Genomic DNA, 24,782 nt, shown 5'->3' with positions numbered 1-24,782 from the left:
GTGTGCAGAAAATCTTAATTTTTGTATCTTAATCAGATCCAGTAGAACTGCCTCTGCAGTCTAACAGCTTTATCATAATATTTAAGCTGGGCCAGCAAATTTTAACTTCTCATTTAATAGAAAATTGATCCATCTGGCATTGAATGCCCCTCCTGTTGGCAATATTGACATGCTGGATTATATAGGTTATTGATGGTATTGCAGGTATTCCAAATTTATAAATATTTGGAACAATTGTACAATGCAGTATCTTCATATTTTTGTACTTTGAAAGTAAAAGTTATATTTACTATTAGGTAAAAGACTTCACTTCCATAAACAATGTCAGATATTGATATTTTAAATAGATGCTTGGTCTACATTATCTAACATCACCAGTTCCTCTTAATGCTGTGATTTTCATTTCTGCCTTTGTTTCAGGCATTGGAATGTGACTATGTCAGTTCACACTTACATGAATGGATCGACTTGATCTTTGGTTACAAGCAGCAAGGTGCACCTGCGGTAGAAGCAGTCAATGTCTTCCATCATCTGTTTTACGAAGGGCAGGTGGACATTTATAATATCAATGATCCACTGAAGGAAACTGCAACTATTGGCTTTATCAATAATTTTGGACAAATTCCCAAACAGGTATGTTACATTGCATGGCACATAACACATCTTCCAAGCTAGATCATTGCAGCACTGACATAACCAGCCTCCCATCTCACACATTCCACAAGCTTAAGTTTGTCTAAAACTGCGGTGTCAATATCCTAACCTACATCCAATCTAGTTCCAACATTTGCACTTGCTAACTTACATTCGGTTTCTAACTCTCAACACTTAATTTTAAAATTCTGATCCTTGAGTTCAGTTCCCTTTCTGACTTTGTACTCTCTATCTTTGTACCCTCCAATACTCTTCATGAGTTCTGCCTTCCTCCACCTCCACCTGTGTATCTCATATTTCTTTCATTCATAGAACATAGATGACATGGATATGGGTGTAGAGGGATGAGTTAGTAAATTTGCGGATGCTACTAAGGTAGGCAGAGCTGTGGATAGTGCCAAAGGATGTTGTGAGTTTCGGAGGGACATAGATAAGATGCAGAGCTGGGCTGAGAAGTGACAAATGGAGTTTACTGAGGAAAAGAGTGAGGTAGTTCAGTTCGGAAGAAGTAATAGGAATGCAGAGTACTAGGCTAATGGTAAAAATCTTGGCAGTGTTGATGAACAGAGATATCTCGGTGTCTAGGTGCATAAATCCCTGAAAGTTGCCACCCAGGTTGATGGGGTTGTTAATAGATATAGTATGTCGGCCCTCGATGTTGCACTGACCTGTGAATTAATCTAATGCCAATCTAACCTACACCGTTCCATTATTATCCATATGTATGTCCAGTTCCCATTTAAATGCCCTTCACATTGGGCAGGCTGTTCGACGCCCCGACTACTCTGAGTAAAGAAACTACCCTGATTTGTGTCCTAAACCATATCACCCTTCAATTTAAAGCTATGTCCCCTCCTGTTAGCCTTCACCAGCCGAGGAAAAAGGCTCTCACTGTCCATCCTATCTAACCCTCTTATTATCTTATACATCTCAATTAAGTCACCTCTCAACCTTCTTCTCTCCGATGAAAACACCCTCCGTTCCTTCAGCCTTTCCTGATAAGATGTTCTTTCCATACCAGGTAACATCCTAGTAAATCTCTTCTGACCCCTTTCCATAGCTTCCACATCCTTCCGATAATGGTGCACGCAGTAGTCCAGGTGTGACCTTACCAGTGTCTTGTACAGCTGAAGCATGCCCTCATGGCTTCAAAACTCAATCCCCCTACCAATAAACGCCAACACACTATATCTTTCTTAACCCTATCAACCTTGGTGGCAACTTTCAGGGATTTATGCAGCTGGACACTAAGATCTCTCTGTTCACCTACACTGCCAAGAATTTTACCATTAGCCCAGTACTCTGCATTCCTGTTAGTTCTTCCAAAGTGAACTACCTCATGCTCTTCTGCATTAAACTCCATTTGCCACTTCTCAGCCCAGCTCTGCATCTTGTCTATGTCCTTCCTGTAAACCACAACATCCTTCGGCACTATCCACAGCTCTGCCTACCTTAGTGTCATCCGCAAATTTATCAACACACTTCTATGCCCACATCCAGGTCATTTATAAAACTGACAAACAGCAGTGGTCCCAAAACAGATCCTTGCGGTAACTGTACTCCAGGATGAACATTTCCTATCAACCACCACCCTCTGTGTTCTTTCTTTCAGCTAGCCAATTTCTAATCCAAACTGCTAAATTACCTTCATTCCCAAAACTCCTTATTTTGTGCAATAGTCTACTGTGTGGAAGCTTATCAAATGCCTTACTGAAATCCATATACACCACAACAACAGCTTACTTTATCCCCTGATTTGTCACCTCCTTGAAGAACTCAATAAGGTTAGTGAGGCATGACCAAACCTTCACAAAATCATCTTGACTATCCATCATCACATTATTCCCTACCAGATGATTATAAACATGTCTCTTGTAACCTTTTCCAACACCTTACCCACAACCAAAGTAAAGCTCACTGGCCTATAATTACCAGGGTTGTCCCACCTCTGCTTCTTAAACAAGGGAACAGCATTTACTATCCTTCAGTCTTCTGGCACTACTTCTGTCAACAATGATGACATAGACATTGAAGTCAAAGGTTCTATAATATCCTCCCTAGTTTCCCAGAGAATCCGAGGACAAATCGCATCCAGCCCCGGGCTCTTATCTATTTTCAGATCTTCCAAAATTGCTAACATTCCATCAATGGTTACTATGTTTTCAATCATCTATATCCAAAGGTGTTGGAATCCCAACACTAAACGTCTCCACATTTATACTTCTCTTTAAAGACTCTCCATAGAACGTACATCCTTGATCAAGCCTTTATTCACCTTTCCTAATATCAATTAGCTAAATGTCAGATTTATTTGGTTTTTTTAAATTGATTTTTCTTTAAATTGCTTAGGTCCCTCTACCGTTGCAGAGTCAGAAATACAAAGCTTTTATTTTGTTAATTTTTGATTTACACCAAGTCTAGCTATAAATATATCCTTTTTTTAAATAAATAAATGCCTTTTCATTTGGATTGGAGGCTATTTCACTGAACTACATGAATTCTGTATTCCTCATCTCACAGCCTTCAAAAGTATACTGAATCACTTTGAAGTCAAAGGGCCTCCTGTAAGAGGATTCAGTCATTTGAATGGCCCCAACAACCAAGCATTGCCTACCTGTATGGTTTTTGGATGACAGTTCCAGAAGACTCTGACATTATACATAAATAATTTGAAACACACTGCAGTTTAAAATCTTCATATGCATATCCAAGCTTAGTTCATTACAAATGTTAGAGTTAGTTCAGGGTGTTTTTTAAAGGGAAGGAAATAGAATAATGTTAGACAAATACAGGTTATAACCAATTATTCTTGAATCTGTAGAATCCATACAGTGTGGATGGCCCAGCAAGTCCACACTGACACTCCAAAGAGCATCCCACCCAGACTCACTCCTCTACCTTATCCCTGTAACCCTGATATATTTTGAAGAGAAAAATTCCAATAATTTTAAAATATTTTTGAGATATTTTTGTGTTCTGTAATCATGCTTAAAGCTTTCCTTTTTCTCAATGGGCACACTCAAAGTTGTGCAAGTGGAAAATCTCTCCAGAGCATCGACTAAAGTATAAAATGATCTTCAATAAGCAAGTTAAAAAGGCTTAAAATATTGCACTGAAGCAATAAAATGTAGTTTAACGTACTTAAACATATTTCTGTTCATTTCTTGCAGCTTTTTAAAAAACCTCATCCACCAAAGCGAACGCGTAGCCGGAATAATGGGGAACCATCTGGTGTACCAACCTCTCTGAGCTGTACCACTGACAAGATCTTCTTTCATCATTTGGATAATCTCCGACCATCTTTGGCACCTGTTAAAGGTAACACCTGTTTCAAAGCTTGTTTGCATTTTGTGAGGAGTATCTGTTTTTAAAAAAAAAGCCAGAAATTGTTTCAATTTCTTTTTAAAAACTTATTATTGAATTGTATTTAAACATGATCACTGATTTAAAAACTACTTTTACCTTACTCTTCCTATCTTGATTTAAAATGATCAAGAATCCAGCCTATTTATGCATTTATAGCAAGTGGTTCATTACAAAAGAAAGTTAGTCTGTCATTGTCCTTTATTTAATTCCCAAATTACTTAGAAATTCCCAAGCCCACCTGCATCTGTGTGATGTTTTTCTTTTGCTGCACCAGTCTGTTGTGCCTCTAAGAGTTTACGTGAAACTGAACTGAGACAGTGTAAGCTTTACAATATATAAAGGTGTATATATTGTGGCTCACTGGCTAGCATGCTGCCTTACAGCACCAGGGATCCAGGTGATTAGTCTGTGTGAAGTTTGCACATTCTCTGTGTTTGCATGGGTTTCCTCCAGGTGCTCCGGTTTCTTCCCACGTTCTAAAGATGTGCAGGTTAGATGAATTGGCTGTGCTAAATTGCCCATAGTGTCCATGGCTGCGTAGGTTAGGTGGAATAGAGAGTTACAGAAATAGGGCAGGGGGTGTGAGTCTGGATGGGGATGCTCTTTGGCGCATCAGTGTGGACCTAATGGCCTGTTTCCATAGTGTAGTGATTCTAATAACTAGCCATTTGGATGTAGGAAATTTAAACCATCAGATGGGGACTTGTCAAAGAATAGGAATTTGAAATTAAATGTGTATCAAAATTTGCCATTAATTATGTGCTACTTGTTAGATCCATCAAGGAATAGTGAAATACAGGGCATTCAATTAATTAAGACTGTACAGCATACAAGTGATAGAGATTTTGAGCTCCAGCTGAAAGTTCAATGCTGTGCCTTTGTGTGAATTGTAAAATATGCCTTTATTCATGTGCTATACAACCTCCCCTTCTATCCATGCAGTGCCAAAAGTGGATAGATTATACGGGCATTAAGCTTAAAAGTAGCCTCTTCTAATGATTTTGTTTTCTTTCTATAGAACTGAAGGAACCAGTGGGACAGATCATTTTTACAGATAAAGGTGTTCTAGCAGTAGAACAAAACAAAGTGCTAATTCCTCCCAGTTGGAACAAGACATTTGCCTGGGGATATGCAGATCTCAGTTGCAGAGTTGCAAATTATGAATCTGACAAGGTGTGTAACTAGAACTTTATTAAATACAGCTGTCTTCCCACATAATGCTATTCCAGAGGATATGGAGCAAAACATATGTGAAATGGTTATTCTCTTTCAAGTTGTTGTCAATTTCAGTCTGAGTGAATTCTTAAAAGGAAAGATTGTTCTTAATTTTTTGCACCATTTCTGAATTTTCAAATGTACATAATCTCTATATCCTTGGCCTTTTAAACTGTTCCAATAGAGCTCTATTACCTTGAGGAATAGTTCACCTCAATTGCACACTTTACAACACCTGGACTCAACACTAACTTCAAGTTCAAAATTAAAGTTTTGGCCATATACTTTGGATTGTTGTTGTAAAGTTTCTTTTGATTATTCATGACCATTTCTCCCTGCACACTATCAAGTTGCTTTCACATTGGTGTAAAGGTGCACAAAATGTAATAGAACACAAGAATAATTGTTCTTGGTTAAAATAAATAAAGCAATACATTAAAATATGATACCTAAACAAGATAAGTGCTATTACATAGCACCTTTCATGAGCTCTATCCTAAATCAATCATCAACTAGAGAAGAGCCTTTGAGGTGTAATCATGTCTGCAGCGTAGGCAAGTGTTGCAGCCAATTTGTATACAACAAAATTCAGCAATCTGTGCAGTGATAACTAATTTGTTAATGATATTATGTGAAGAATAATTGCTGACCAGGGCACCAGGGGAACTTATCTGCTGCTGTTTTAAAAAACAAATTCCATGGCTATTCTAGAGTGGGCAGGCAAACTCTCCGTTTAATATCTGATCCTCAGGGCTGCTTCTATACAGCACTCATTTACTGCAGTACTTATGTATCAGCCGAGGTTATGTGTTAAAATTCTGGACGTACTGAACCAAGGATGGCTCGTATTTTGTGTTTAATGATGTTGCCCATGCTGAAAGATTTTTTTAAACACTTAAAATGTCATATTTTAATTTGAAATTTATAATCGTATTTACAACATGGAATGTTGTGTTTTTACTGTGGCATAATTCCTATTTCCTTTATAGGCTTTGATAGTATATGAATGCCTGAGCGAATGGGGACAGATTTTATGTGCAATTTGTCCCAACCCTAAATTGGTTGTTACTGGAGGAACAAGTACTACGATCTGTGTTTGGGAAATGGGTACCTCCAAGGAGAAAGCTAAAGCACTGATCCTGAAACAGGTAATTCAGTCAATATAGTATTGTATATTTTGGTCTTAGAAAAATAAGGTAACTATACTCAACCCTAAGGACATTATTATTGCTATTGTCATTTGGGAGGCTTCTCTGAAGTCCTGTGTTGTCACTTTAAAGTTATGTATTATGTAACGAAAATTCCCTTCCAGGATATTCTTGTTCAGTAAACAGGTTGTTTTTAGTACTGTCTCTAGACACATCATGCAATGGTTTCTTTTAGTTAGAAATATCCAGTCAATATTATCAACTGCTCACTGGGAACCAAAAGCAAAACCATGAGCCCTAAAAAGGTACAGTTGACCAATGACCCCACAGTTATGCTACCGATGCAATAAATAGAAAATCTTTGCCTAGTGTCTCTCTGGTCTTCGTGCTCCATTTGTAAAAAAGATGTATGCAGACCTTATAAGTCAGGGTTTCATGAATTATGTTTCCTTTTAAATGAATAAAAAGCTTGGTAGTTTCTTGAATTTGTGATCATATCAATTTTACTTAAATTCATTTGAAAATGTCCTTCGCAAATTTGACTTAAAACTGGTTAATCTCTCGTTGTTGTACATGGGAAACTAAAATCATTTGGCCTTTAAAAGAAAAACTCAGAGTAGAAATAATTTTAACAATGCCTGCAGATATAACTCTGCCATTAACATGTCATTTGCTTTTAAATTATATTTGTACACTGTGTCCCAATTAGCTTACAACTATATATCTCAATTTGAAGCAGATTCATTGATTTTCAACATCATAGATTTTCTACATTAGTCTATGCTGAAGAGTTTCAAAACTGCCATACCACTGTGGCTGTTAAATGTGATAATTTTGCTTGAATGCTTCAAAGTATAAATTTGGATGTGAAACTTTTTATTGAAAATGAGGTGTGTGTGAATAAGACTTTCATTGTATTGTTTGATAATGTCATTGTAATGGACACTGAGTTAAAATGGTTATTTGAAACCAGATACGATATTCTGGTAAAGAATGAGGATTTATAAAACTAGGATACACAGTTATGCATTCCGAAGTTAATTTTGTATTGCCATTATACATTTCTGTTTAATATATTATGAAAAATACCTAAATGAATTGTAATGCAGATCTTTCTGCCACTTTTGACAGTGCAATTACTGTGTAAAAGGTTTACATAAACTTGTTAAAAACTGGCAGTGAACACAGGAAGTTATAACATCAAAGGTTTTTTATAAGTATGGTTGATATAAGTTGGCATAATAAATGTGGCCATTAGGATTTGTGACTACAGAAGTTGGCACAAAAGTTGACAAATATGACAGTAGAAATTAAAGTTCTGTGCACAGTGAATGTTTTATGTACATGAGTAATATCAATAACCATTTGATAGTTTAGAACTTGAATATTACTGAGAGTAGATAAATTTCGTTGAACCTTTTCATCTGCATTCATCAGGACATTCTGCATGAATAGCAATTCAAAGGGAAAACCAGCATTTATGGTACATTGCTGATTGTTTGGCAAATGGACTCTGGTAGAGGTATTCCCACAGAGGACGTGCCCACCAGTACTGATTGATATTTAACAGTCAGCTTTAAACTTTAAATCAAGCAGTTTGACTCCAATAAGTCAGAGCATTTGAGAAATCAACTAACAAATAGCTGTCACTGATTTTGTTGAGCTGAAGTAGGCGCAGTGAGTATACATGTTTTCTCTGCCTTCAAACAACAGGCCCTGTATATTAATAGACATAGATTCCAATACACACAAGTGTGCCACACTGCAAACCCAATTGACAATCCTAAATTGGTTGTCAGTGTAATTCCTTGCATACTCAGGATTATCCAAACATCCATTTGCAAACATGGATTATGTTGAGGTTGACATCACCAATATCGAAAGGTACCAGATTTCCTGCAATTGGTGAAGAGTAGCAGCAGTCTGTGAACTGTTCACTTCAACAGTAATAATAAAGGCACCAAAGGAGAGCTTCCCCTTTACATCCACTCACTCATTAGATGCCATTAATGTTAGGATTTGTGCTTGGTTCAGGTTAAAACCTGCCCTGACTTTAAGTTAATGACAGCAGGAAAATAAAATTACTTCAATTAATGGGATTGAGTTAATATGACTGGATTTCAAATCACCTCTGTAATGAATAGATTTAGAAACTATGTATATTTAGAGAGAGTTTTACTCATTCAAAAATCTATCTTCAGGTATCGCAATCATAATGCGTTCAGGAAATAAGTTAAATGCCCCAACAGTGACGCATTATCTTGGTTATTTCCCAAACCCCTGAAGTTAATTTGTCTTCAAATAGAAGTACATTGAAATCCACTAAAAAGAGTATAACTAATTTCTATACAGAAATAAATATTTGTTACAGGTTCGGTGGGACTTTTACAACATGGGAGAAGAGACCTCTGAAGCAGATAGAGAATCTTGCTATACATCCCATGTACCTCCATCACCGAAATTGACTTGAGCATTTCAAAAATAAAATTCATATTTCTGACAAATGTGTCAGATGGAATCCTACAATCTGAAATGTTGCTGTTTCTCTCCTCAAATCTGGCCTAGCTACTGAGTGTTTCCAGCATTTTCACTGCTTTAATTTCAAACTTCTAGCATTGGTAGTATTTTGTTTTTGTTACAAGTCTTTAAAATTTAGTCATAGTAAGTTTATAGTATCAATGTTACTTCATTTTGCTCTGTTTTAGGCACTCCATGGGCACACAGATGCAGTTACTTGTTTGACTACTTCTTCAGCCTATCATATAATAGTCAGTGGATCACGAGATCGCACGTGTATCATTTGGGACTTGAATAAACTATCTTTTGTCACACAACTGCGAGGCCACAAGGCACCAGTGTCTGCTTTATGCATTAATGAATTAACAGTAAGTACTGGACTTTATCCTAACCATCTACAAGTTGTGGTTGATAGAAGCTGTGACAAGATTATTGTAAGTTTGCTGCCTTAGTGCAATGTTTTCTGCTCTTAAAGCTATACCTTAAATATTCAAGAAAGTGACTGGGATGCTATCCCTTATAATGAGAGGAATTAAACTTAAAAGTAAGGATACTCTTCAGGTATACAAGGCTTTGGTAAGACCACTTCTAAAATACTTTGAGTAGTTTTGGTCTCCTTTTTGGATAAAGAATGAAAATGCATTGGAAGCATTTGAGGAGATTTATTAGATTGATACTTGGAATGAGTGGGTTAGCTTAGGAGAATAGGTTGGACAAGTTAACTTTGTTTCAGGTGGAGTTTAGAAATGCGAGAGGTAACTTGATTGAAGTGCATAAAATCCTAAATGGCTCTGACAAAGTGGACTTGGAAAAGATGTTTCTTCTTGTGAATCAATTCAGAACTACAGAGCATTGTTTTAACATTAACGTTGCCTTTCAAGGCAGTGATGAGGAAGAAGGTTTTCCTCTGAGACATTGGAAGTGGTCTATTGAATATTTTTAAGACAGAGATGGATAAGTTCTTGTTAAGCAGGGAATTGCGTGTTTCTGAGGTAGATCGGAGTGTAGAATTCAGAACATAAACGGATCAATCATGATTTTTTTAAAAAATATTCACTCAAAGGATTTAATGCCACTGGCTGGGCCAGCATTTATTGTTATCCTTAATTGCCCAGAGGGCAGTTAACAATCGACCTCATTGCTGTTTATCAGGCTCAGGTGTTCAAATGACCTGCTTCTGCTTTGATTTTGTATATTTGTATTAGCATTGATGAAGGCAAAGATAATCAATAGCCTCAAACCTAAACAGCGTGACTGCGATTCTTATAATTCCTTATCGAAATAGTGTTGGTATTCTTGTTTCAACTGAGATCCACTTATAATTTAAAACATGAATGAAAGTTATCCATAAAACACATCTCAACAAAACAAATCTAAACAGTATTTCTTGGTATATGGCATTATTGGTATTGCCAATATTTATTGTCTGTTTCTAGTTGCCTTTGAAAAGTTAATGTAATGAATGATGTTATTTTGAGTTAGTTTCAAACATTTGACTGCCATCTCTATGGTTCAGTTTTATATGTCTTTACTTTTACAAAATCTTCAACAGGGAGACATTGTCTCTTGTGCTGGGACATATATTCATGTATGGAACATCAATGGAAGCCCGGTGGTAAATGTAAATACATTTACAGGACGCAGCCAGCAGATTTTTTGCTGCTGTGTATCTGAGATGAGCGAGTGGGACACGCAGAATGTTATAGTCACTGGACATTCAGATGGTGTGGTCAGGGTAAGTAATTTATTCTGTTGTGTTTCAGTTGGTAATCATTCAGAACATTCTGAGAGAGAGAATTGATTAATTATATAGTTTTAGAATCTTGTTCTACACAGCCATAGAGCATGGAAACAGACCTTTCGATCTAACTCGTCCATGCTAATCAGACATCCCAATCTGACCTAGTCCCATTTCCAGTATTTGGTCCATCTGCCTCCACTACTTCCTCTGGCAACTGATTCCATACATGCACCACCCTCGAGGTGAACAAGTTGCCCCTCAGGTCCCTTTTAAATCTTTCCTTGCTCACCTTAAACCTATGCCCTCTAGTTTGCACTCCCCCACCTTAGGAAAAATACCTTGGCTATTCATTCTATGCATGCCCCTCATGATTTTATAAACCTCTATTAAGTCACCCCTAAGCCTCCAATGTTCCAGGGAACAATAGCCCCAGCCTATTGAGCTTCTTCTCAGAAGTCAAACTCTCTAATACCGACAATTAAATGTGTTCTATTTCTCATTTTAGTGTCCATCTGACCCACAAAGTTAGTTGAAGGTTTGTTTTTATTTTTGAAATATCAGAATGTACAGAAGTAGAAAACTTGCTATAACTAGCCAAAACCCTGGTTAGGCCACAGCTGTATTCAGTTCTGAGCATTGAACCTTAGGAAGGTTATACTGACTTTATTTTGTGGGGGAGAGTGGCAGTGGAGAAAGAGGCAGGGTGTGGGCAGAGGTGGTATGTGTGTAAGTGCAGCAGAATTTACCTGACTATTACCTATGCTCCAAAGATGAAATTACAGCTATATCCATCATACTTTTAACACTATAAAGTCCTGAGGTGCTTCCCAGGAACACTTAGATAAAATTAAGACAATTAGCAAAATTTACAAGGGTAAGCACATAAATTGGGGTTAAAATCTGCAACATTTTAAAGGTTAAACAAAGATAAGATCAATTTAGTGTAAGTTTGAAATATCCTGCAAGAACTGCACAGTGCCCTGGTCAAACTAATTATTAGTAATGTGTTCAGTTTTTGCCACTAAATCATAAAGGAAATATGCAAATCCTGGAGTTAGAACAGAGAGGATCCACAGGACCATCAGTGGACGGGTGGGGGATGGGTGTTAAAGGTTTGACATATGGGGAAAAAGCTAAATAATCTGCAGCTCTTCACAAATACTTAACATTGTAAAGTATTCTATGACATCCTGAGACCATGACAAGAGCTATATAAATGCAAGAGTTATTTTATGTATGGGTTGAATGTGCTGATGGCTTTTACATTTTAATGTGATAAAGCTTATCTTTCAAATTGCTGCTACACTGCTAGCTATATAATGTATAAAGCTGAGAATAGTTTTTTGACATGAAACCATGTTTGGTGACACTGATATCTGACCAAGGTCAACGTTTGGTGTCATCCTCCCATTTGGGTGAATTATGACAAGTCGTTTGAGGTTCACTTAGAGTCACTGAGATGTACAGTGCAGAAACCCTGTCCATCTAGTCCCATTTGCCGGCATTTGGCCCATATCCCTCTGAACCCTTCCTATTCATGGAGTCTTTTAAATGTTGTATTTGTAACAGCCTCCACCACTTCCTCTGGCAGCTCATTCTATACACACATCACCCTCTGCATGGAAAAAAGTTGCTTCTACAGTCAGTTTTAAATCTTTCCCCTCTCACCCTCAACCTATGCCCTCTAGTTCTGACTCCCTCACCCCAAGGAAAAGACTTTGTCTATTTACCCTATCCACACCCCTCATGATTTTATAAACCACCATAAGATCACCCCTCAGCCTCCAAAGCTCCAAGGAAAATAGCGCTGGCCTATTCAGCCTCTCCCTATAGTGACCTTCTTAAGATTTCTTTCGGTATATTCTCGCATTCAGGCCTCCTTGCAGATTTCTTTTTTGGGGAGAGTTTTCCTTAAACCAATTTGTCTCCTCGCACCTTGACTACATTCAAGACTCAAACTGGCATTTGGAATTTTCTGCCTCTCACTTTTCCCTTGGTTCAGAGTTCTCCATAGGTGTTTTGCAGTAGGTGCTTTCTATGTGTTGTGTATTTTTATTTCTTCTGCCACACTCGATGTCTCAAACTTGATTGTGTAATTTCTTTGATTCTATTTTATTGAATTTTTTTTTGCTATGTTACTCTTTTCTCTCTCTCCCTCAATACAATGAAATTATCTCTTCCCAACCCACTGATCTATTCCCACCTTATGGAAATATAACTTTTTTTAAAAAAAAGCTTTTGGTGATCTCAAAGCCATGTATAATTGCTACCATGTAGAGTCATGGTTAAAATTAAGAACCAGGATGAAATACTGAATCTTCAGCTCCTTTTTTGTCCCATAATCATAATTTCACTCCCAGTGTATGTTACATAGAATCCCTACAAGCTCAAAACAAATAAGAGACAGGCATAGAAACTTTGGACCAATGCCATCCTAACATCCATATTGTTATCTTGTCGCAGTGCATACAATGTGCCACAGCAGATATCTGAGGTCACTATGATAAGTGAAAAAGACCAAACAACTGCAAATGCTGAAAACCAAATCTGAAGAAGTGTCACTGGACCTGAAATATTGACTCTGATTTCTGTCCAGAGATGCTGCCAGACCTGCTGAGTTTTTCCAGCAATTTCCGATTTTGGTGCAATAACAATATTTTTTCTACTCAACGGAATTGTTCACTAAGAGTAATCACTCTCATGGAATCTCCATTTAAAATCCTAATTCTGCTCCAATAATGTAAACCTGCATTTTGAATGTATACTTTTGCTCTATTTCTAACTGGCATAACATTCAACATACGATTTTACTACATCTGAAACAATGTTACAACCAGGCCTAGGTGAATGTTCCCCATTTTTATGGTTCTAGACAGGATACTCCAAACCATTTTGAAGTTGTCTAATGAAAAGGAATGAACTGGCTCTCCTCCTTTAGTCATCAATCCCCTTAATTGGTTGCATCAAGGTTAATTTGAAAAGGATCTGTTACCTTCTGAATACTTATCTCCCAGAGCCAAATATATCTGACTTTTAAAAGAAGCCAATTAAACGAGTCTTTCTTGAAGTAACAAAGAGTGAGTTTAATCATTACTGCATGTGAGAAAAAAATACAAATGTAACACACACACACACACGTACGTGGTGTGTCCAAATATAGAAAAAAAAATTTGGATTAGTCTCTGATTAATTCACGAAGAGCTGATACTTGTTCATCATGTTCATTGCAATGAGAATACCAGTGGCATGGATGCTGGCAGATGAACAGTAGGCTTCATAGTCTGTAGTTTTGCAGGTTTGTTGAGATACTTCTGATGCCTTTCATTTATGGTTAAATACCAGCATTCAAGATGGGAAAATTTATTTATTGTCTTGTTTCCTGTTTAACTAGTTTGCAGCACTATGAGTGAATGAGGATCTATGCAACACAGGGTGACTATAGGTGATAGTTCTTCAACTGTGACCTTGATAGCACTCCAGTGCTCAAATGCAAGTTGGCACACATGAGAATATTCAGTCTCAGTAGTTCACTTCAATAGAGTTGAAACTGATATTTTTAACCCCTGTCATTTTGTGGTTTTCTCTTTGAAGGATACACAATGTGTCTGCAGTTTAGGACATAATGAATTGAACAGAAAAATAGGTGAATTGTAATGCGTGGTAATGAACAATTTTAATCACAGCTGTTATGACTTTGGGTTAAAGAAAGCTCATACAGAGACTGGGCTGTGATTTCTTGTGACTACAACAATAGTGAAAGGTTGACAATCCTGTTCAACAGCAAACCATCTGCTATGGGTTATGTTGTTGAACAGGACTTGTCGCCCCTTCGTTATCTTTAGCGACACAAGAAATCACAGTCCAACCACAGTTAACCTGTCGTCATAACAACAGTGATTAAAATTGTTAACTATTGCAGATTACAACTTGCTATGTTTCTGTACAATTCATTGAAAATCTTCAAAAACTTGAGATTTATTTAACTTTCCCATGTTTTACCTGCAGTGCAGGTAGATAATGTAGTAAAGAAGGCTTTATGGCATGCTTGCCTTCATTGGAAGGGACATTGAGAAGGACAGACAAGTGATGCTGCAGTTTTACAGAACTTTAATTGGGCCACATTTGGAATATTGTGTACAGTTCTGGTCACCACACTACCAGAAGGATATGGATGCTTTTGGAGAGGGTACAAAAAAAAGTTTACCAGGATGCTACCTGATTTGGGGGATTTTAGTTATGAAGAAAGATTGGGTAGACTGGGTATGTTTTCACTGGAATGCAGGAGGTTGACGACCGACCTGATAAAAGTTTATAAGATTGTGAATGGCATGGATAGTGTGGATAAAATGAGGCATTTTCCCCCCAGGGTGGAGGGGTCAATTAGTAGAGCGCACCAGTTCAAGGTGCAAGTGGGGAAGTTTCTCTCACAAAGGGGTGGAGTGTGCCTGAGTGTTGCCAGAGGAGGTGGTGAAAGCAGACATAGCAGCATTCAAGAAGCACTTGGACGACTACATGAATAGGAAGGGAATACAGGGATACAGATCCTGTAAATGAAGACAGTTTTATCGTGGAAGGGCACAATATGGTGGCACAGGCTTGGAGGGATAAAGTGACTCTTCTGTTCTTTGTTCTTGTTCTCGATACTTTTGACTCTCAATGGGGTAGGGAGATAAAGGCACATTGTGAAAGGATTTTAAAGAACAATACACTGCTGTATTAATTTAATTTCTGTCTTAATTAATTAACATATATTTGATTCGTCAGTTTTGGAGAATGGAGTTTCTGCAGGTTCCAGAAACCCCAGCTCCAGAAGAGACTATGAAGCTTCCAGAAGATGTGGATGATTCTTCTGCAGATATACAGATAGGTAAGAGCACACATGTGCTATAAAAATAATTTGCTTTTTTGATATTGTATTCCGTGCAGAATGGGATAAAACCAAGTCATTGTCAGGTATCTGGTTGCATTTCTCATTGTTTCACATTAGACTTTTTGAACTGAGACATAGTGCTGAAGAATGATACATGTATTCTTCCTGATTTATTGCATAGCCATAAGCCATTAGGATTTGCTACTATCCACCATTTTGCTATGGTTTTAGTCAATGTCCTTCCCGAGTATTGATTGTTGGTTCTGCAGCTCCCATAAGCCTCTTCTGGGTCAAGTGTTCATCATTTGCAAGATTTTCACCTGGTCTTGAAAAGTTGACCTGGTTCTGCGATGGAGGGCCCCAGTGTATTATCCTATCATTTGTTTTAAGGTTTCCAGCTTGATAATGAATTCCAGGGGCTCATTGCAGTTGATACTGAACTAATGGCAAAACAATTAGATTTTTAATGAAGTCTTAATATCTTGAGTATGTGTGTTTGCATGCTTGATTATAAGAATTTGGGTGAAAAACTTGAATTTTTTTGTTCATAACATAATGAATTTTTTTAAATTTCTGGGAACCATTAGACATTGTACTTTGGATGTCCACAGACTGGATGTGTACAAAATTTGTATATCTTTATGTACAAGTAATTCTTCAGTAATTCCTTTATTTTTCCATTTGATGATGCTTTTGTAAGCTTGGTCTGCTGGTTTTTGTCTTGGAACACGTTTTCATTCAATTATATTATATAGAGTGGCACAGTGACATTTTATAATTATGTAAGATTGATAAGCTGGCTACCTTAAAAGAATATTTCAAAATGAGTGAAAAGAGTAATTATTTTATACATAAGGAGAAAGCGCTGAGTCAGCCAAAATGAAAACAAACAACACTAGTTTCCTTATTTTGGCTGTTGATGAAATGAAAGCCCTTTCTTGGTTAAAACTGTTCAAAGTTTATGTTAAAAATGTAGTATCGTATTGCTAATAGTTGTAGCCATAGAAATAATATTGGAGAGAAATTGCACTTCTTGCCTACTTAAACATCTATTTACAAATTCTAGAAGACAATATAGGATCTGATTATGTTTTCCTATTATAATTATATGGAATAAGATATTGGATATTTATATTTGGAATTTAGATGGGGATGCTCAGGATGAGGAAAGCAGTGATTCAGACCTGGAGGATCAATGCAGCATCCAGGACCCAAAACCCAAACAAAGTGTATCTGGCTGTGCAGCAAATAAAGCAAAGGGCATATCTGGGCGAGCAGCATGGTTTGTAGATGGAGATGAATCAAAGCGTTGGGCAGATCAACTCAGCCTGGATGAGAAGGATGGATTTGTTTTTGTAAATTACTCAGAAGGCCAGCCTAAGCTGCAACCACAAGCTCAACAGCAGCCTCCAATTCAAAGTCAAATGCACTATCACCATCATCAACTTCAACAGCATTCAATGCAGAATGAAATAAAACGCCATAACCAGCTAAAACAAGGTAATTGTTTTTACAATGATACTCCACTTAGTCAGTTATTTTAGTAAGTAATTGTTGGCATTAAATTCTGTTTTCATTATATGACCTGTTCTGCTAACACTTTCTTGGTGGGCATAGAGTCACACAGCATGGAAACAGACCCTTTCGTCCAACTCATTCACACCAACCAAGTTTCCCAAAATAAACTAGTCCCACTTGCCTGCGTTTGGCCCACATCCCGCTAAGATTTTCTTATTCATGTACCTGTCAAAATGTCTTTTAAATGTTGTAACCGTGAATGCATCTACCACCTTCTCTTCAAGTTCATTCCATATACAAGCCACTTTCAATGTGAAAAAGATGTCACTCAGGTCCCTTTTTAAATCTTTCTCCCCTCACCTTATCTCTAGTTTTGAACTCTCCAACTGTAGGGAAAATTCATCCTATCTATGCCACTCATGATTTTATAAACATCTCCAATGCTCCGATGGAAGAAATCCCAGCTTATCCAGCCTCCCCTTTATAACTCAAATCTTTATAACCATATCCTGTTAACATTCTTGCAAATGTTTTTTGTACCCTCCAATTTAATAATAATCTTCCTGTAGCAGGGCGAAATTAACCGCCACTCCTTTGTTTTAAATTAATCTCTATTTATTAAGAATTAGCATAATTGACCTTAAATGTCTAAAATGAATTGATAAACTTGTGCTTCATATATTTAAAGTAGTTTTTAAAACATTTCCTTCCTATGTCTCTCCGAATGCTACAAGAGGGCTATAAAATCATTTTTGCCTTCCTTTGGTAGTGGCTAAAAGTGGGGGGGAAAAAATCATTATTTTTCCTTTCTAGTCATTATACAATTTTGCATTTTGGCACAATAAATGTATTTTTTCATGTGTTTCATACCAAAGAAACTGTGTATAAGCAGTACAAATACATTGCATCACAAAATCAATACAATGCGGGCAGTAATACAAACAGAAAAAGAGTCATATCATCAGATTCAAAATGTTAACCTTGTTTGTCACTCCACAGATGCCACCAGACCTGGTGAGCATATTTTCTGTTTCATTTCAAACTTTCAGCATCCTTAGTTTGCTTTTGTTACAGTGTAGAAGGCAGTTATTTGGTTCATCATGTCTGCACCTCTTCTCTTAATGCCATTCTCCTGCCTGCCCAACATTGTCCTGCATGATGTTCCTTTTCTAATAAAAGTTCCTCATCAATGCTTCAATTGAACTTGTTTCCATCATGCTTTCAGGAAAGCACACTCCATATCCTAACCACTCACTGTAAAAGTGTTTTGTCATATCACTTTTGCTTCTTTTACTAATTATTTAAATCTCTGCCCTCTCATCCTGATCCTTCCATGAATAGGAGCAAATGTTCCCCGTTTACTTTGTGCAAACCCCTCATGATTTCAAATACCTCTATTAGATGTCTTCTTGGCCTTCTCTTTTGCAAAGAAAATGGATCCTAACTTCTGCAATGCCTTCACATCCTTTGTGAAGTGCAGTGCCTAGAAATGAATGAATATTCTTGTTGAGGCTAATCTTGTGTCTTATGCAAACTGAATATAACCACCTTGCTCTTTTGTCCTAAACCACACTTTTGTTAAAGTATAGGATACTGTGTGCTTTATTAACTCATCTCTCAACCAACCCTTTCACCTTTGTCTTTCTGCTTCTGCACCTCCTTTGGAATTGTACACCTTATTTTATCTGTATTCTTTTTCCCAAAATTAACCACCACTCATTTTTCTGTGTTGCACTTGATCTGCCACCTGTTTGTTTATTCCACCAACTTTTTACACTCTTTTCAAGTTCTCCTGACAGCCTCATAATTTACAATGTCTCCAAATTATGCATCATTGCACATTTTGTGTACACTCTGTACATCACGGTCTGAGTCATTTGTATTAAGAAATAAATCAAGGAAAGCCAGAATTTCAACGCCGAATCCTGTGGACTGCCCTACAAATCTTTCTCTGACTGAAAAACAGCCATTAATTGCCACTGTTTGTTTGTGTCACTGTTAGAATATTTTTTAATCTATCTCGCGACTGTCCCTTTTACTATGTGAGCCACAACTTTGCTATAAGGATTGGTATGCAGTACTGCTCAAATGTTTTCTGAAAGTCGTGCAGTTCAATATGGCATCAATATTCAAAACATGATTTAAAATGTTGGATAGTTTAAGAGTAAAGTTAAATAAATGAAGTAAATAACAATTACTTTTGTAATTTCAATTTCCACAGGTAACAATTAATGTTATGCAGAATTTGCTTCTCTCTGATAACTGATTTTTTTTCTTTGAAACTCAAAGCTTTTCGCTGTTCTGTCACTAAATCCCTTTCATCATTCAGTTGAACTTTGAGGATTTTTATTAGAAATTGGATTTGTTTGGATCATCAAATGAAGCTGCTGCTCATGCAGATTTCTTGGAGTTTCTAAATGCATTGTTTTCAGAGACAAAATAATTCTTTAAATAAACAGCATGGTGTCTACATTCAACTTGAATATTAGGTGGCATTGTTGTCTAAAGGTTTCTTTATATTTCTATCAAATAATTATTCAATAACTAATTGTTATGGTTCTGTTCACTGAGCTGGGAATTTGTGTTGCAGACGTTTCGTCCCCTGTCTAGGTGACATCCTCAGTGCTTGGGAGCCTCCTGTGAAACGCTTCTGTGATCTTTCCTCCGGCATTTGTAGTGGTTTGAATCTGCCACTTCCGGTTGTCACTTCCATCTGTCCATTGCAGTGGTCGGTATATTGGGTCCAGGTCAATGTGCTTATTGATTGAATCTGTGGATGAGTGCCATGCCTGTAGAAATTCCCTGGCTGTTCTCTGTTTAGCTTGTCCTATTATACAACACTACTATTATAGGACAAGCCAAACGGGGAACAGCCAGGGAATTCCTAAAGGCATGGCACTCATCCACAGATTCAATCAATAGCACATTGACCTGGACCCAATATACCGACCACTGCAACGGACAGCTGGGACTGACAACCGGAAGCGGCAGATTCAAACCACTATAAATGCCAGAGGAAAGATCACAGAAGCGCTTCACAGGAGGCTCCCAAGCACTGAGGATGTCACCTAGACAGGGGACGAAACGTCTGCAACACAAATTCCCAGCTCAGCAAACAGAACCACAACAACAAGCACCCGAGCTACAAATCTTCTTGCAAACATTGATCAATAACTAATTACAACACCCTGCCATAACTTACAGGCAAGTGCCCTTCCTCATGGTTCTGAATGGGAGTTCTTAAATGAATATTCTAAGGCTTTTTAAATCCAGAATTTAGACTTACTTTCTTCATAGAATTGATGTCATAAGAACAGAGAGCTGCAAGTAAGAAAACTCATTCAGCATGTCACGTTAGCTTCTTCCAATGGGAGTTTCAACTATTAAATATAGTTAGGTTAGGGTAAATCATGTCAATAGTTATACTAAACCATATCCTGGCAATTCTGCTTGCTTTACCAAATTTATCTTCCTCTTTCACCTGAGAATGTTGTGATGCTTCAGCTTGCACCTACATATTTCCTATTTTGCAAGAGATATCCATTTATGATGTACTAAAAAATAAAACTGGATAGGAGACAAGACATTAGCCTAGGCGCTGAAAATAACAGTCAATGCTGCAAATCCTCCTCATTAATATCTGGGGACTTGAGCTGAAATTGATAGCGCTTTCCTACCTACTAGTCAGCAACAGCTTGACATAGTCATACTGTCATCTTCATGCCTTGCAGTGAAATATCTCACTAGCCATCCTAGGTTTCGTCCTGTTCCTGATACAGTGGAGCATGGGAGGAAATGGCCCTGGGAGTTTGTTTTAATTCATTCATGAGATATGACCAGCATTTATTGCCCATTCCTAATTTGCCTAAGAAAAGATGGTGGCAACTTGCCATCTTTGAACGACTGCAGTCCTTGAGATGTAAATATGCCCATAATGCTGTTAGGTAGGGAGTGCCAGGACTTTGGTACACCAACTATGAAGGAATGACACACCATCCTGATTTGGAATTGTATTATCATTTGGAGTAGAATTTCTAAGCAGTAGTGTTCCCATCTGCTGCCCTTGTCCTTCCAGGCAATTGAAGTCACAAGTCCTCGACGTTACCTCAGGACTCCATGAAGTCTCATGGCATTATGTCAGATTTTCTCAAGGAAACCTCCTGTTAATTACACCCATTAACCCTTCTCATTTGATTAATTATTACTCCTCCATGTTGAACACCACTTAGAAGAAACACTGAAGGTAGCAGAGGCAAACTATGTACTCTGAATGGGATACTTCAGTGTTACCACAAATAACTTGTTGCATAACTACACACTGAGCTGGACATGTCCTGAAGTCCTGCCACACTGGGCCTCTGAAAGGTGGTGAGGGAAGCAACGAAAAGAAAGACCTGTTTGAGCTTGTCTACCAGTCACAGTTGCATCAGTCTAGGAATGCATTAGGAATGACCAATGTACACTCTTCGTGGAAACAGAGATTCCATAGTCAAACTGAGGGCAACCCCTCATTTTGTGCAGCACAACCATCATGTAAAATAGAGCAAAGGTAGCAGCTAAATTGAGTAAACAAGAGGCACTGTTTTCCATCAGCAAAAACACTGTTGGATTCAACCACAGTCTATAAGCCAATAATCTGGCATAACCTTCACTCTACTATTGCCATCAAGCCAAGAGCACAGGATAGATTGCCAGGAGCTGAACGACACTGTAGGGGATCTAATCTAATCTAAATACAGTCTGTTCTCCTCTAACACGGTACTTGCGTTCTTTTGTGACCTTGTTGTAGAAAATCATGCTATAGAAATAACGGGACCTATGGGAAAATCCAGGTTGGGGTGAACCACCAAAAATATTAGTAGAAATCGAAACAAAAATAGTACTTAGCCCAACACAAACGATAGCACAGTCTAAAGTTTCAAATCATATATTTTAATTAAATATTACAATAAATTTAGCGTTTTAGAAGTTTGAGTTTGTGGAGTTACAGAAATGTATTAAGACTTGGCTGAGGGTCATCATCAGCTTCATCACTACTTTCAGGTGAAGTTCTGGATGCAGGGTTACGACAAAAGAAAATATTTAGTCCAGAAGTGGATGGTTACAGTTCATTGTTTCTTGCGGAGTGGCTGCAAAAAGGCATCTAATTTTTGCTACTTTGTCATCTTTCTTTCATGAAGAAGCTGTACATAGGGTGCCAGATCAAACTTTATGCCACAAACTGCTATCCAGCTGCATTCTACACCAGTCATTGACTTCTAAGAGCTGCAACTGCTTCTCAACTTCCCTCCGGATGGAAGACAAAAGAAAAGTGCTGCATCCTGGACTTCATCGTTTTCATCTTGATCTTCAAATCCAACTTGCTTTGTTCTTTCATTGCTGGGCACTCCTTTAATGTTTCAATGCCTTTAAAATCATAAAGAAAATCTGGGAGAAGCTTTAGCAAGATTGCATGCATGCAGTCATTACTTACCTCACCCAGGCCTCCACAGTGATATCAATAGGATGCTTAATGTTCAAGTTCTTCCAAAATTCAAAAACACCGTCCTCATTATTCACCTCAGTAGCTGCAATCAATTTCCTGAATGTACACCAGAAATAATAAGCTTTAAAAGCTGCTATTGCACCCTGGTCCATGGATTGAATGAGAGAGGTTGCGTTCAGAGGTAGAAATAGCACTTTGATGTTTTCAGAAAGCTCACCAATGGTGGGAGGATGGCTTGGTGCATTATCCAGAATGAGGAGAATCTTGAAATCCAAACGTTTTCTCCTGCAATAATTTCTAAAAACATCCTAAAAAATATCAACAATAAAGTCAGAAAAGTTTGCCCTGTCATCCAACCTTTTCTGCTTGACCTGAAGTAAACCTCTAGAGTGGACTTAAGGTAACCAGGGATGGAATCACATAATACCCAATGGGAGTTCTTTTTTTTTAAAAAAACTGTTCCCCAATTCACCAGTCATGTTACAGCCAAATCGCGTTGCTCAAACGCGCATTATAGGAGAATGACCTGTATACCTAAAGATATGATCTCAACTTGGAAGAGCTACAAACAGCACAAGATGCATGCTAAACAGGAAACCAATAAGCCAATCCCACAACCAAAAATAAGATCAAAGCCTTTCAGTTCTGCTACATCTATTCATGAGAACTAGTCTGAGGAAGAAAACTCCAGAAATATCCCTGTTACCAATGATAGGAGATCCAGGACAACAATACCAAAGACATTTGTAGTCATCTACAACTGGATGAGACTATTTTGGCCATCTTTGGAGGTCCCCAGGAACACAGATGCCAATCTTGAGCTGATTTATTTTTCAGTCCATGTAATATCATGAAAGAGCTGAAGGCTCTGGCTATACCAAAGGCTTTGAACCCTGACAAATTCTAGGCTGTAGCACTGATGAGTTATGACCAGTCTGTCAAAACTAAACAAATTATTCTTTCAATGACAGCTGTATCAGCAAAGTGACAGAGCTAAAAATTGACATTTACGCAGTAATAGTCTAAGTCATTGCTTAATTTGAGCACAGCTCGGACCACTGCTCTTAACAACATTATAACAAAAAGCTGAATTCAGGACCTAAGACAAGAATGATTTTCCTTGACAGCAAAGTAGCATTTCACTAAGTGTGTCATCAAGGACCCCAAGCAAAACTGCAATCAGTGGGAACAATTCTCCATTGGTTGCAATCATACCTAACAGAAAATAAGGTGGTTGTGCCTTTCGAAGCCACTTCATCAGTGATCACTTTCCATTATACAGTCAGTTGTGGGGATATTTATTGATGATTGCAGTGCTCAGGACCATTCACAACTTCTCAAATACTAAATGCCTGCATGTTTGCAGGACCTAAATAATATTCAGGCTTGGATTAATAAGCAACATTCATGCTGTGCAAGTGCCAGGCAATGACCATCTCCTCTTGATACTTGATTATATTAATATTGCTGAAACGCCACCATCATCAACCTGGGGTTGCCATTGGGCAGAAGCTAAACTGGATAAGCCATGTAATACTGTGGTTACAAGAGCAGCCCACAGGCTGAATATTTTGAGGTGAATAGCTCACTACTTCTAAATATTGTCCAGGGCACAAACCAAGCATATGGTGGATTACCCTGCACTTACCTGGATGATATTCATCGTCCAACAGCACTCGAGAAGCTCATCACCACATTGGACAAAGCAAACAGTATTTTGTGTGTACCTACACTATATGGATTGTAAAGATTCAAGAAGGTGACTCACTGCTATCTTTCCAAGGATGAATAGGACTGTGCAAGTAATAGTGGCCTTAGAAGTAACACTCCCAAACTCAGTTAAACAAAAGAAAATCTCACGATGATGTTGAAGAAGGAAGCCATAGCTATGTCCACTGTATGGACGTAGTGAATTTGAAGTTTGTTTCATTCATGAAGTCGAAATTATAAACTGTGTTAATTCTAAGAGTCATGGGGTAAATTCCCAAAACAAGATTGCGCATTATTTGGCAGTGGATTCTCAATCCTAAATTACAGTTGTCAATAATTCTACACGTGATGTCACACTGATGTTCAAGGAAGTACTTTCCTGTGAGATATTCAGAGTACCACAGAGGATACTTCACACTGGATCTAGCTGCACAGTACCTGATAAGTTTTAGTGCTAAATAATGCCAAAAGTAGAGTTCCATTCTTTTCTTGCTTTTTTTGGTTGAAAGTAGAGGTTTTCTAAAAGGTAAATAAAAATATGGTGTCAGTTAGCATATT

General features: G+C 37.7%; 1 protein-coding gene across 9 annotated transcripts in view; it reads left to right on the top strand.

The window, feature by feature from the left end:
* wdfy3 (WD repeat and FYVE domain containing 3) overlaps positions 1-24,782 on the top strand; it is a 406,146-nt gene that overhangs the window by 372,606 nt on the left and 8,758 nt on the right. For all 9 annotated transcript variants that reach the window (XM_072594588.1, XM_072594809.1, XM_072594597.1 and 6 more), the window contains 8 exons: positions 421-633; positions 3,825-3,972; positions 5,039-5,193; positions 6,225-6,383; positions 9,089-9,268; positions 10,453-10,635; positions 15,406-15,508; positions 16,658-17,011. In XM_072594588.1, the coding sequence (XP_072450689.1) occupies positions 421-633; positions 3,825-3,972; positions 5,039-5,193; positions 6,225-6,383; positions 9,089-9,268; positions 10,453-10,635; positions 15,406-15,508; positions 16,658-17,011 (1,495 nt within the window). The remainder of the gene's footprint in view (positions 1-420; positions 634-3,824; positions 3,973-5,038; positions 5,194-6,224; positions 6,384-9,088; positions 9,269-10,452; positions 10,636-15,405; positions 15,509-16,657; positions 17,012-24,782) is intronic.

The sequence above is a fragment of the Chiloscyllium punctatum genome, chromosome 1 (genome assembly GCF_047496795.1).
Source record: "Chiloscyllium punctatum isolate Juve2018m chromosome 1, sChiPun1.3, whole genome shotgun sequence".
NCBI classification, from domain to species: Eukaryota; Metazoa; Chordata; class Chondrichthyes; order Orectolobiformes; family Hemiscylliidae; genus Chiloscyllium; species Chiloscyllium punctatum.
Note: the sequence above shows the minus strand (reverse complement) of the source record. Positions and strands in the feature narration are given on the sequence as shown.